This window comes from Amblyraja radiata, chromosome 3 (assembly GCF_010909765.2).
Source record: "Amblyraja radiata isolate CabotCenter1 chromosome 3, sAmbRad1.1.pri, whole genome shotgun sequence".
Classification (NCBI taxonomy): domain Eukaryota; kingdom Metazoa; phylum Chordata; class Chondrichthyes; order Rajiformes; family Rajidae; genus Amblyraja; species Amblyraja radiata.
Window position 1 is genome coordinate 97,971,323 of NC_045958.1, and position 12,860 is coordinate 97,984,182.

Here is a 12,860-nt window from a genome sequence, read left to right on the forward strand (position 1 = left end):
TGAGGAGTAACTTATTAACACAAAGGATGGTGGGTGTATGGAACGAGCTACCAGAGGTGGTAGTTAAGGCAGGTACCATCACAACATTTAAGGAACATCTAGACAGGTACATGGATGGGAGAGCAGAGCTGCCAAGTAGTACGTATTGTCCGTATTTTGTACGGATATGCGATCAGAATACGGATGTACGGATTTGCTTTGTAAAATACGGATTTTTTTAAATCGGCCCGACTTCCTGTTTCATCTTGCTGCTTACAAGATGCAAGGATATAAAAAATCATACTGTACCTCTAAAAATTATAGCAGATTAAATCTATTAGTATTTTAAATTTCAAGATCTGGATGATTATTTTTGTAAGCTTTGATCTGCCTGTCCCGCTACAGGTTTAAACAGCGCTGTCAGTTTAATGCGTGGGAATTCAAACAAACAGCGCTATGGGTTCTAAAAATAGCGCTCCCTGCTGGAACATTATTGCTTTTACACAAAGCGCTATGGGCTTTACACTATGGCCACAGCGCTATGGGTCACAGACTGTTAGGGGAGGGAGAGAGGGAGAAGGAGAGAGGGAGGGAGGGAATAAGAAAGGGAGGGAGGAAAAAAAGGAAGGAAGAGAAAGGGATGGTGGGAGGGAAAGAGGGAGGGGAGGGAAAGGGGGAGGGGGAGGAAGGGAGAGGGGGAGAGAGAGAGAGGGAGGGAGGGAGGGAGAGAGAGAGGGAGGGTGGGAGGGAGAGGGAAGGAAAGATGAAGGAGGTAGAGAGAGTGAGGGAGGGAGGGGGTGCTTCGAAAATGCATCATCATCTGGTGCTAAAAGCAGGAAGCCGCCGTTCAAACAGCAGTATACAAAGAGATGGCAATGAACGCACTGTCAAGTAAGGTGCGTAGAAGAAATGTCAATTCGAAACAAAGTTATGCATTCTTGTACTCTTACATGGGTATGACTGCACATAAAAAACAGCACTTTTTTTCAGCGCGTAAAAATACTTTCCTCAGCAAAATACTGATTTTCCGGTACTAGAATACTGAAATGCTCTGACAAAAGTTGGCAGCTCTGGGATAGGTTTAGAAGGATATGGACCAAATGCAGGCAGGTGGGACAAATGTGGATGGGGCATGTTGGTCGGTGTGAACAAGTTGGGCCGAAGGGCCTGTTTCCAAGCTGTATCACTCTATGACTCTACAAAGCACATTCTACATATTACATTCAGTTTCTGTCAGATCTCTATAGGAAATCTCTATTTGTTTTTATTAGAGATGATCCTGGGAAAGTATCTGGAATGATCAACTCTGAAACACTGTTTATCCCTGTCATCGTCAATCTGAGTACAATAATGATTGTCTGCTTATTTGCTAAGGTTGCCTGGATGCCGATTCACTGTTTGACCTTCCACTGTTGCTTTTCTCCTCACTCCCTTGCAAGTCCATGTTTCTTCCGTGACGTGTCTCTCAACTGGGTTTCCATTCTGGGATAATTGAAGAGATAAACAATGCAAGCCTTTTAAGCTGTTGCTACAAATTGGAATGGGAATGATTAAAGTTAGGAGAATGAAAATCGGTCGGATTGCAAGTTACTATTTTTATTGGAGGCTTGATGTTACTATGTACCTGAGGGTAAATCTAAGGAATTGAAGTAATAACCGTCGGAATATATTAGTTTTACAGAGTAGGTTCTAAAGAAAAACAACATTTGTCATGTTCTGCAATCTGTAGATGGATTACAATGTCAAAAGCATTTGTTAACTTTGTAAATCTCAACATTTCAGGCCGAGTTGTATTCAGCTTGTTGTTTAATATTGTGACTGCAATTTTTGCCATTAAGAATTTTTTTTTTTTTTAATACATTTGCCTGATTGATCTTTTTTTCTTTGTTTGTCTTTTTTCCGTCTGGCTGCTGCAGGGGCCATGGCTAATCATCTAATAACCAATGCTCTGCTTCGTCCTCATGGCACTAACAATCCCTATAACACTTTGCTTGGGGACTCCGCAGTCTATAACAACCCCTCAGTCAGCATGTACAACACGCAAGGTGTGCTCCTCAAAAACGTTTTGCTAAGCTTACAATGCTATACCCGGTTGCTGTGGAGGCTGTATACCTAAACATGAGTTCAATGAAAAAAAAACTTTCAACAAAATATTTAAGTTTCAAAATGAACTCTCTTTTATTGAGACTGAATATGATCTTGTGTTGCTGGATGTATTGATTTTTCACTAATTATTGATTCACTTGCTTTGGGTGAAAAGATTAATTAGCTTCTTGATTTGAAGCTGTAAACTGCGCCCTCACCAGTTTACCAATATACAGTTAACCCTCGTTCAAGATTGTAAAAAACTCAAATGTGTCTTTAACCAAGAAATATTCTGCTGTCTCCTGATTGAACCTGCAACGTTCATCCACGATTTCAAACTGTTTTTTGGTCCTCTTAATCATTTTGTAATAAGGGGGCTTGACTGTGTATAGATGGTGATACATGCAACTTTTTTTGGCTTTGTATGCGTGTCTTTTTAAATTTCAAGCCAAGTTGCTTTCGGATGTATGCAGAGAAAGCCAGTGGAAAGTATGCCAATTTTCAATGAAGCTACCAATTTAATCATCTAATCAACAAATTAGAACATGTGGAAAAGAGCTTCACAAAACTACTAACAAAGTTTAACAATCTGCATGATCTGCAACACTGGTGTGATGCGACTGAATTAAAAAACGTAGTTGCAATAAATTTGGATGGTTTTGTACAGCCTCTACAGGCCAACCAAAGGGGTCTTGTGTTTTGCAACACTTTCACCAGCACAGATGCAAATTTATCCCACGATGTTGCACTGTTTAAATAATTGCTAATTAACCAAACCAAAACGATGTCAAGCCTCAAAGATAGACTCAAAGCTGGAATAACTCAGCGGATCAGGCAGCATCTCTGGAGAAAAGGAATAGGTGACGTTTTGGGTCGAAACCTTTCTTCAGACTGTCTGACCCACTGAGTTACTCCAGCATTTTGTTTCTTTCTTCGGTGTAAACCAGCATCTGCAATTGCTTCCAACACACAATTTCAAGTCTGATCCCTGATTTGATTACAATGAGCCGGTGAAAGGGTTGCTTTCTTTGAAATGGTTTTCCAAAATATGGATGGGTGGTTTCTGAACTGAATGGTTTAAAAACAGGCTGTTGTCATTTAAATTGTGCAAATGTTTGTTTCCAGCTTTAGAAGTGTTTAAAGTAACTGGATTATGTGCGGTGAAGTTGCGATTTGTTAGATATTTTCTTGCATACCATCAATCTATTTGTTTTAATTCATGTTTCTTCTACTGTCGCTGTATGCTTACTTGTGTTTTTTCTTTCCTTTTCTTCATGCTGTCCTTTAGAGCCCTACAGAGAGACAAGTATGGGAGTAAAACTAAACATTGCATATCAAATGTAATTTCTTTAGTTACCATTCTCTTCCAGCCAAACATAGGTGATAATTGTGGTTTAACTTTAGTTGATCAAGAAGATATTTTTTAAACTGCAGAAATGTTTACAGTTGTATTTTTTAGGTAGCTTTCCAGTGAATCTTTGCATCCATACTTATTGAGATGAATTACAATAAATTTGATTGAGTGATTAAAAAAAAATCCAACACAGGGATGTAACTCATTCAGAATCTAGCTTGCCCCCTAAATGTATGTTTATTGTTAAGGGTTTCCACGCTGTCCATTTTTCTGACCCAGCGGATAATTTCATGATCAAAATGGGCATCTACTGCCCATGACATTGGAAACAATTGAGACCCTGCTGAAATTAATTAAAAGCAATTTGAATTGCTTTCCCCATTTTGTCCAATGTCCTTGTGTTAAGATTTGGCACTGTAATCCTCCATGAGAGCATAAGCCTGGACCCCAACACACCCTGGTTTCAAGTTAAGTTTTACACCGGTCCTGCAATCTTCAGGATGATGGTGCATCTGCTTTGAACATTTCCACGAACCTGCAAAAAAAAGGACCTGGATAGAACTAAATTTCAATTAACCTCACTTACCTTGAGTGAGAAATTCTGCATGTTCACCTTTAATCCACAATGCTAATGCATGCAGTGTGCCCTGCGCACAGTGAACATGTTACCTATTTACTTTTTGATTCACAAAGTGCTTGGTGACCATGCATGGGGAAAGACCGTTAGATGGTCGCTTAAAGCCCTCAGGTATGGACGAAGTGGAGAGAGAATAATTAAACATATCAAATTTTGTGATAGTTACTGAACACTGGAGAGATCAATGTTTTCACCAAGGAAGCAAAACAAATTATATGTGTCTACCTACATTGATCGGTCTGTTATTACATTAATCTAAGGTGTGAAACATATTTGGAAGAAGTCCCTATGCAACCTATTAATAGCGTAATGAGTAATCTTCAGTAGAAACTGCTTTCATTGATAGATTATCTCATTTATTTTTATTTGAATTTGAAAACACTTACCTTCAGTTGTGCTAACTGGAACCATTTTGTATTTTTCTTAAATGGATGGTCTTGCTGTTGCTATTTTTTCAAGTTGGCTTTTGTAACTATATTTACATGCACCATTGTGCTGCTTAAATTGTCTGTGCTTCGTGTGTCCAGTTAGATGTACAACAATTCTTTGGAATCTTAAGTAATCAATACAATAGTTGAACTGAAAAATTCCATAATTCCTGAATTGTAAATTTAAGCTTTAACCTCATTTTGACACATCCATGTAGTTAGTTCTCCCTCTTTGCTTGTTACCATCTTTAACAAATATGAATTAGATTTTCTCAATAAATTCACAATTCAATAGAAATGTGCAATATTGGGCCTTTATTATCCTCATTTGACTTTAGTTTTAGTTGTGTTTTAGTTTTAGAGATACAACGTGGAAAAAGGCCCTTTGTCCCCCACCCACCCACCCCCTCACCCCCTCCCCCTCCAAGTCCGTGCTGACCAGCAATCCACTAACACTACACTATCCCATTATCCTGCACACTAACACTACACTATCCCACACATACTAGGGGCAATTTACAATTTACCACAGCCAATTAACCTATAAACCTGTACATCTTTGGAGTGTGGGAGAAAACAGAGTGTCCAAAGAAAACCCATGCAGGTCGCGCGGAGAACATACAAACTCTTCAGACAGCACCCGCAGTCAGGATCGAACCTGTAAAGCAGCAACTCTACTGCTGCGCCATCATTCTGCCCCTTTCTAGTCTCATTTATCATATGGTAATGTATTTGTAAAGTAATGACAATTCAAATTTCCACTTTATCCAAATAATACCTCATAAAGCATCTTATAATTTAACTTCTTAAGCGTATAATTTAATCTGTTGGTATTCCACGTCTTAAAATGGGGTCTGCAATTTCAAATGGTGAATACTGCAGCTCAATGAAGAAGCTCTTATAAATTAGTAGATTCCGAAAACATGGCCATTTAATTAATAATTTGTGGGATTTTCTCACTTGATCCAGGCCCATCTTGGGATGTGATTCTGATAAACCAATGACATATCATGATGTATTTTATATCACTAAATTAGATTCTTGGATTCAGTGATTGGGCTTTGCCTCTTGGTTACCAATTGAATACAGGAATGTGACGAACGTCAGACTGAACACCATTCTCATGCATTAGCTTTATATTCTTCAATACTCTTGTCCAATAAATATGTATTCGTCATATTCCAGCACCAACATTTTACATAGAACATAGGGAAGTACAGCACAAGACCAGGCCCTTCGACCAACAATGTCTGTGCCAAACATGGTGCCAAGACCATCACTTATCCATCTGCACATAACCCAAATTCCTCCATTCCCTACGTATCCAAGTGTATATCCAAAAAGTTGTTTAAATGCCACTAACGTATCTCTTTCTACCATCATCCCCGGCAGCACATTCCAGACACTCGCTGCCCTTTGTGTAAAACAAACTTGTCCAGCACATCTCCTTTAAGCTTTGCCCCTCTCATCTTCAAGCTATGCCCCCTTGTACTTGATGTTTCCATCCTCGGGAAAAAATATTCTGACTTATCTACCCTATCTATGCCGTTCATTTTGGTTGAAAACATTCAAGGATTTTATGGTAATTAGTAAGTAAACAAATGTGCCCTGAACTCCATGTTAAATATTTGGCTCATATTTCTTGACTGCATCCAGTTGTTAAAGAAATTATTCCCACCAAAATTTTTCCCACGTTTTCCCTTCCTTGTCTATTAATACAGGGCATGTGACGTTTGCACCTATGTTCTGGTGTACATCTTTCCTGAGCACTGTAAATGACCCTATGATTATCATACATTCATTTTTTATAGCCATGCATAAGACCATAAGACATATGAGCAGAGTTAGACCATTCAGTCCATCCAGTCCACTCCACCATTCAATCCTAACCGATCTATATCACCTTCTCAATCCCATTTTCCTACCTTATCTACTTAACCTTGCTAATCAAGAAACATAGAAAATAGGTGCACATTTGTCGGCCATTCGGCCTTTGCTCAGCACCGCCACTCAATATGATATGGCTGATCATCCAAAATCAGTACCCCTTTCCTGCTTTTTCCTCATATCCCTTGATTCCGTTAGCCCAAAGCAAAATGTAACTCTCTTGAAAGCTTTTGAATCTTCGCTTTAAAGATACCCATTGACTTGGCCTCCACAGCCATCTTTGGCAATGAGCTCCACAGATTCACCACCCTCTGGCTAAAGAGAAGTAATGCTCGATATTGATTGCTGAAGAATTTGAATAAATTGTTGTACAATTATTATTCTTGTTTGTATGATCTTTAATCTGTCGCCCAAGATTGTGTGAACTCCCTTCCTTCCTATGAGGCAGCAGCTGACATGTACAGTAATGGTTAATGTGCTTCTTGGTCTTCTCTTCCAGAGGTGTTGCTGAACAATGCCAGGGATACAACTGTCATGGATACTCTACCACTGAATGGTAACCATGGCAACAGCTACAGCATTGCCAGCGGAGAATACCTGAGCGACTGCGTGCAAATTATCGACCGTGGCTACAACCACAACGAGACAGCCCTGGAGAAAAAGATCCTGAAAGAACTCACTTCCAACTACATCCCCTCCTATCTCAACAACCACGAGCGTGCCAACGAACAGAACCGGAACCTCATGAACAAGCTGGTGAACAACATTGGGAACGGCAGCGAGGACGACGCAGTCGTTCTCGACGACGCCGCCTCGTTCAACCACGACGAGAGCCTTGGACTGGAGCTTATCCGCGAGGAGTCGGACGCCCCCCTGTTGCCGCAGAGGGCGCATTCGGTCGAGGGCCACCAGGCCCAACATTACCCCATTCGGAGGAGGATCCCTCAGGATCACAGCGAGAGCTTTTTTCCTTTGTTAACCAACGAGCACACGCAAGAACTGCAGTCGCCCAACAGGGATTCTCTGTACACCAGTATGCCTGCTTTGGCAGGTGTGCCCATGGCAGATGGTAGCGCCCCCCAGACCCAAAGCGCTGCCCCACCAACCAAAAGTAGCGAGGGTGATGACGTGTATTATAAAAGTATGCCGAATCTGGGCTCCAGGAACCATGAACAGCAACTTCTCAATTACTACCAGCTGGGACGTGGAAGCAGTGATGGATTTATAGTTCCTCCCAACAAAGAATGCTCCTCGCCTGAAGGGAATTCAAAGGGACCATCGCACTTGGTCACCAGTCTATAGGGGAAAACGGACTAACCCTGGACACCTTGTTCTGGTCTCCCAGACGCAAGTGAAAAAGATCTGTGTATGCTTGAATCTAAATGCTGTTCATATACTGCTGAACTACTTTGAGATGTTTTTATTCAGACCAACCTAGCAAGGCACTACAGGGGAAGCAGATGATAAAATAAATAGTCTGTTTTAAGGCAAAAACTAAAATAAAATATTATTGAACTGATTGAGAGGGTTGGACGTGTATATTGAAATGGCATTCGATTTTGCTTCCTTCAATAATGCAAAGTTTTTATCCTTTTTTCCCTTGTGTCTATTTTCTCAAGGACTTCTAACTGAAGCTTGGTGTAGGTCAGTGTCCGCTGCCCTGGTGCAAGGCTAAGGATTGCTTTCTTTTTTTTTTTCCTCTCTTTTTTGTTTTTATTTTCACTGTATATCAATTGTGGTCGTCTTTCACAGCGTAGATGAGTCGCAGTGGGAAGAGCTGCGGAACTCCTCCGATTTAAAGGAACCTGTCCAAATCTCCAAGAAAGGGAACTATTCGAATCATATGCTAGACACATGTTTATGTTTTGCTGTAATAATTCTGATTATAAAACTAATGAGAATTTTGAGAGAGAAAAAAAAATTCTATGTACAGACACTCAGCATTGCACATATAATGTAGTATGCTTTCCCCCCCCCCCCCCCCCCCCTCTGAATTTATATCCCTGTTGGTGTAGTGAACAAGACAGTTTCTGTTGTGCTGGTCTTGCAAGTTTTGTCTTGCCAGTAGGAGCAGTGTTTTCCCCCCCATAACTCTTTCTGTTGAGCTTTTATTTGTCCTGGCAGTTCCTCCGAAGAACACGATTTATAAAGCTCATTTTGATAGTGAGGTGATCACAACTACTAAGAGAAGAAAAAAAAGACGTTTTTTTAAAACTGTTCTAGGTTTTTTTTTTCTCTCGCTGTGTATTTTGAAGTGAAGTCATGTTTTTTTGCCAACAAAAAAAAAATTAAAAACTTTAGAATTTACAGCAGGTACATTTTTGTTTACAATGCACTATGTTATTTCCTAAATGTGTTCAAGCAACAAAGGTCCACAACGGGAGCAAGGCACTCTGTTAGACACCAAGGATTCTTGGTAGAAAATAGTGGAACTCATGCATGTGGAGAAATAAAAAGTAGAAACATTTTTGTGTTAAAACTAGTCAAAGCACTAGGCACTTGTACCGTGGTGGTAAAAATATTGACTTATTAAAATGAAAGTTATTTTGAAGTGAAAAAAGATGAATTCTCTATCTTTTTTTTCCTCTCGTTCCCTCGCAGGAAATTTATTTATTTGGTATTAATTAGCTGACACGGGCATCCCTTCAGTAATGACCTTAGCACAATTTGTCATTCTTTTTTTTAATTTATGATCCATTTTGTATGGTTTTCAAGTTGAATGCCCTCATTACTAATACTTGTTGTAAAGTGGCTCTTGTTTCCCAACAAATAAATCACTGATTACAGATTTACAAAATCTGAATTGGCTGAAGGTGATTTTCGTTTCTACCTGGTGATCAGCATGACCTCTGTTGGATGGGTTACCAACGGTCTCTCTGCCTCTTCTAAGCCAACGTCTTTTGTTGTTTGGCCGTGGCAGGCTATGGGGGAGGGGGGGGGGGGGGTGAAGGTGCATGTTAAATCTTACGTATGTTAAAATTCAATGAAAGAAAACTAGCCACGGGCAAGATTACATGATGCAGCAGCTCCTAAAAGGACTGTTCTGTGCTTCAATGATCATTGTAGAGAATCCACAGCAAACTCGCTCAACAATGCTGCTGTATTCAGATCCATGCTCAAAAGAGTGCTGCTGGCAATGCCTCCCCCTGTGATGGGTATCTTTTTGAACAGATCCATTATTTTCCATTGATAGGTAGAAACATTTCTGGCCAGGAGATAGAGATTGCAAGCCTTGTAGATCAAGATTTGGGCGGCACAGTTGGCAAAACTACTGCTTTTGTGGCGCCAGAGACTAGGGTTAGACAATAGACAATAGGTGCAGGAGTAGGCCATTCGGCCCTTCGAGCCAGCACCGCCATTCAATGTGATCATGGCAGATCATCCACAATCAGTACCCCTTTCTTGCCTTCTCCTCATATCCCCTGACTCCGCAATCTTTAAGAGCCCTCTCTCTTGAAAGTATCCAGAGAACCGGCCTCCACCACACTCTGAGGCAGAGAATTCCACAGATTCACAACTCTCTGTGAGAAAAAGTGTCTCCTCGTCTCTGTTCTAAATGATTACCCCTTATTCTTAAACTGTGGCCCCTGGTTCTGGACTTCCCCAACATCGGGAACATGTTTCCTGCCTCCAGCGTGTCCAAACCCTTAATAATCTTATATGTTTCAATAAGATCCCATCTCATCATTTTAAACTCCAGAGTATACAAGCCCAGCCTCTCCATCTCTCAGCATATGACAATCCCACCATCCCGGGAATTAGCCTTGTATAACTATGCTGCAAGAATGTCCTTCCTCTAATTGGGGGACCCAAACTGCACACAATGCTCCAGGTGTGGTCTCACTAGTGCCCTATACATCTGCAGAAGGACCTCTTTGCTCCTATACTCAACTCCTCTTGTTGTAAAGGCCAACATGCCATTCGCTTTCTTCACAGCCTGCTGTACCTTCATGACGGTTCAACTCTGACCTCAGTTACTGGCCATATTAGAGTTGTGCACATTTGCCTGTGCCCGTAGGGGTCCTTTGATTTCTTTCCACGTCCCAAACACGTGCAGGCATGTAGATTACTTGGCCGTTGTAATCACCCCTCAAGTGTAAGTGAGTGCAAGTGAGGTAGCACAGTGGCGCAGCGGTAGAGTTGCTGCCTTACAGCACCAGAGACCCGGTTCAATCCCGACTACGGGTGCTGTCTGCAGGGAGTTTGTAGGTTCTCCTTGTGACAGGCATGGCTTTTGTCCATATGCTCCGATTTCCTCCCACACGCCAAAAACAAAAAGGTTTGTAGGTTAATTGGCTTTGGCAAGCTGTAAAATTGTCTCCGGATGTAGGTCAATGTACGGGGTGATTATTGGTCGACGCAGGTTCGATGGGTTGTAGTGCCTGTTCTGTAGTGTATCTCTAACTTCCAACCAGGGGGTGGGGGGGAAGGGGTAGAAATTGATAGGAATGAGGGGAGAATAAAAAAAATAGGATTGATGCAGGAGTAAATGGGTGATTGATGGTGGGCATGGACCCGGTGGGCCGATCGGCCTGCTTCCATGCTGTATCTCTCCATGACCCTAGGACACAACGATCCAGGCTTGAAAGTCCCGTGATGGGTATCCATTTTGAATTAAGCCGTCGTTATTGATCGATGGAAAGGGGGAAATTCTGTCCCCCTTTCAGCAGGTTCTGTAGATCAAGTCTCGTGCATTTATTATTTTCGCATTGAATAATGGCCAGACCACAAAGGACCTTGCTATCATAGTGCCAGTACCATAAAGAAGGGAGACACAAAATGGTGGAATAACTCAGCAGGACAGGCAACATCTCTGGAGAGAAGGAATGGGTGACGTTTCAGGTCGAGACCCTTCTGAAGGTACCACGTGATCTCAAAATGAACGAATCCAAGAGAAAAAGGCAAGTTAAAATTATGTTGCGATCCTTATGTGGCAACTTTACATTGTGATAGCGGACATGAAAACCCATATAAATATCTTGGATGATTCACCACACAATATCCTGTTAGCACAACTAGCTGTTAAAGAAGAGGAACACTTTTTGCGGCTGTCAATGTTCTGTGAGGAAATTGCCAATGTTATTTCCCCAAGCAAACATAACAACTCCTTAATGACCCTGTGAGAGGATGTCATGCCTGCCCACTCTTCCTTGCAAGAGTCCTGTGGTGGAAATAATGACAGCAGCCGTTTGTTGATGGACACCAAGGGCAATGTTGCTGTCCTAGATATCCGTCCAAGATGTGTGGCAGCAAATCTGAGAATTCAGCTGTTGCTTCCTTTCACAGCCCAGCCTAATGATGGTACCCTCCGTCGGACAGATCCTCAAAGGACTGCCCTTGGTCCTGATGCTTGTAACTGGGTCACCAATGCAGCCTTTCGCATGTTCTCTTGTCCTTATGAGCAGTGAAAAGCTTCAGCTGCGTGCAAACCAGTGAGTGGAAAGACAAGGTAGACAAAAGTGCTGGAGAAACTCAGCGGGTGCGGCAGCATCTATGGAGTGAAGGAAATAGGCAACGTTTCTGGCCGAAACCCTTCTTCAGACGGAAAGACAATACATGATTACAAGCGAGCCATTCACAGTGTACAGATACATGACAAGGTAATATCGTTTAGTGCAACGTCAAGCCAGTAAAGTCCGATCAAAGATAGTACGAGGGTCCCCGATGAGGTAGATAGTAGTTCAGGACTGCACCAGCGATACTACAATGTGGTTGCAATAACAGACACTTGCCTGAAGAAACGGTAGCATTGGATTCTAGATGAACCTGGATATGAATGTTCAGGAAGGATAGTGAGGGAGGGGAGAAAAAGCATGAAGGATAATACTGCAGTTCTCGAGACAGAGGATGTTCTGAAATAGTACAGGATAGAAGCTGGAAAATCACACAAAATTGTCTCAAGATAGATTCCAAACTGAAACATTGCCTATCTGGGTCCTCCAGACATGCTGCCTTAAGGGCCTGTCCCACTTGCGTGTCCTTGGCATGCAAATTACGCGACCTCGTGGTTGTGTTGAGGCGAACGGGCATCGTATGGCCGCGCGGGTCCGGTCACACTTAGAAGCACGGAGGGGTATGTAGTTGTGCGCGACATCGCGCGGGGCTCCAAAATTTTTGTAGTGAACGAAATCTTTGCGCGCGGAACTGTCCTGTCGCGGAACTGATGGCCAAAGTGGGACAGGCCCAAGACCCTGGCGCGACGCAACGTCTCACCTTCAAAAGCAGCAGAAGCAGGCAAACGATCGGCGAGCTGAGCCTGGGGCACACGGCCGTTGTGTTCCGATCTGCCCCCACTTCTACTCCCAGAGCGGGACCAAGAAAATTGAAGATAGACACAAAATGCAGGAGTAACTCAGCGGGACCGGCAGCATCTCTAGAGAGAAGCAATGGGTGACATTTCGGGTCAAGACCCTTCTTTTCAGACTGAAGAAGAGTCTCAACCCGAAACATCATCCATTCCTTCTCTCCAGAGATGCTGCCGGTCCCGTTG

At 42.2% G+C, this 12,860-nt stretch overlaps 1 protein-coding gene across 8 annotated transcripts in view; it reads left to right on the forward strand.

Annotated features, from left to right (window-relative positions):
* adgrl3 (adhesion G protein-coupled receptor L3) overlaps positions 1-8,930 on the forward strand; it is a 618,558-nt gene extending 609,628 nt beyond the window's left edge. For 3 of the 8 annotated variants that reach the window (XM_033018408.1, XM_033018410.1, XM_033018409.1), the window contains one exon: positions 6,870-7,672. In XM_033018408.1, coding sequence (XP_032874299.1) covers positions 6,870-7,672 — 803 coding nt within the window. Of the gene's footprint in view, positions 1-1,895; positions 2,025-3,352; positions 3,445-6,869 lie in introns of all 8 variants that reach the window. The other 5 variants (XM_033018407.1, XM_033018414.1, XM_033018411.1 and 2 more) reach the window with 4 other exon arrangements.
* The last annotated feature ends 3,930 nt before the right edge of the window (positions 8,931-12,860 follow it).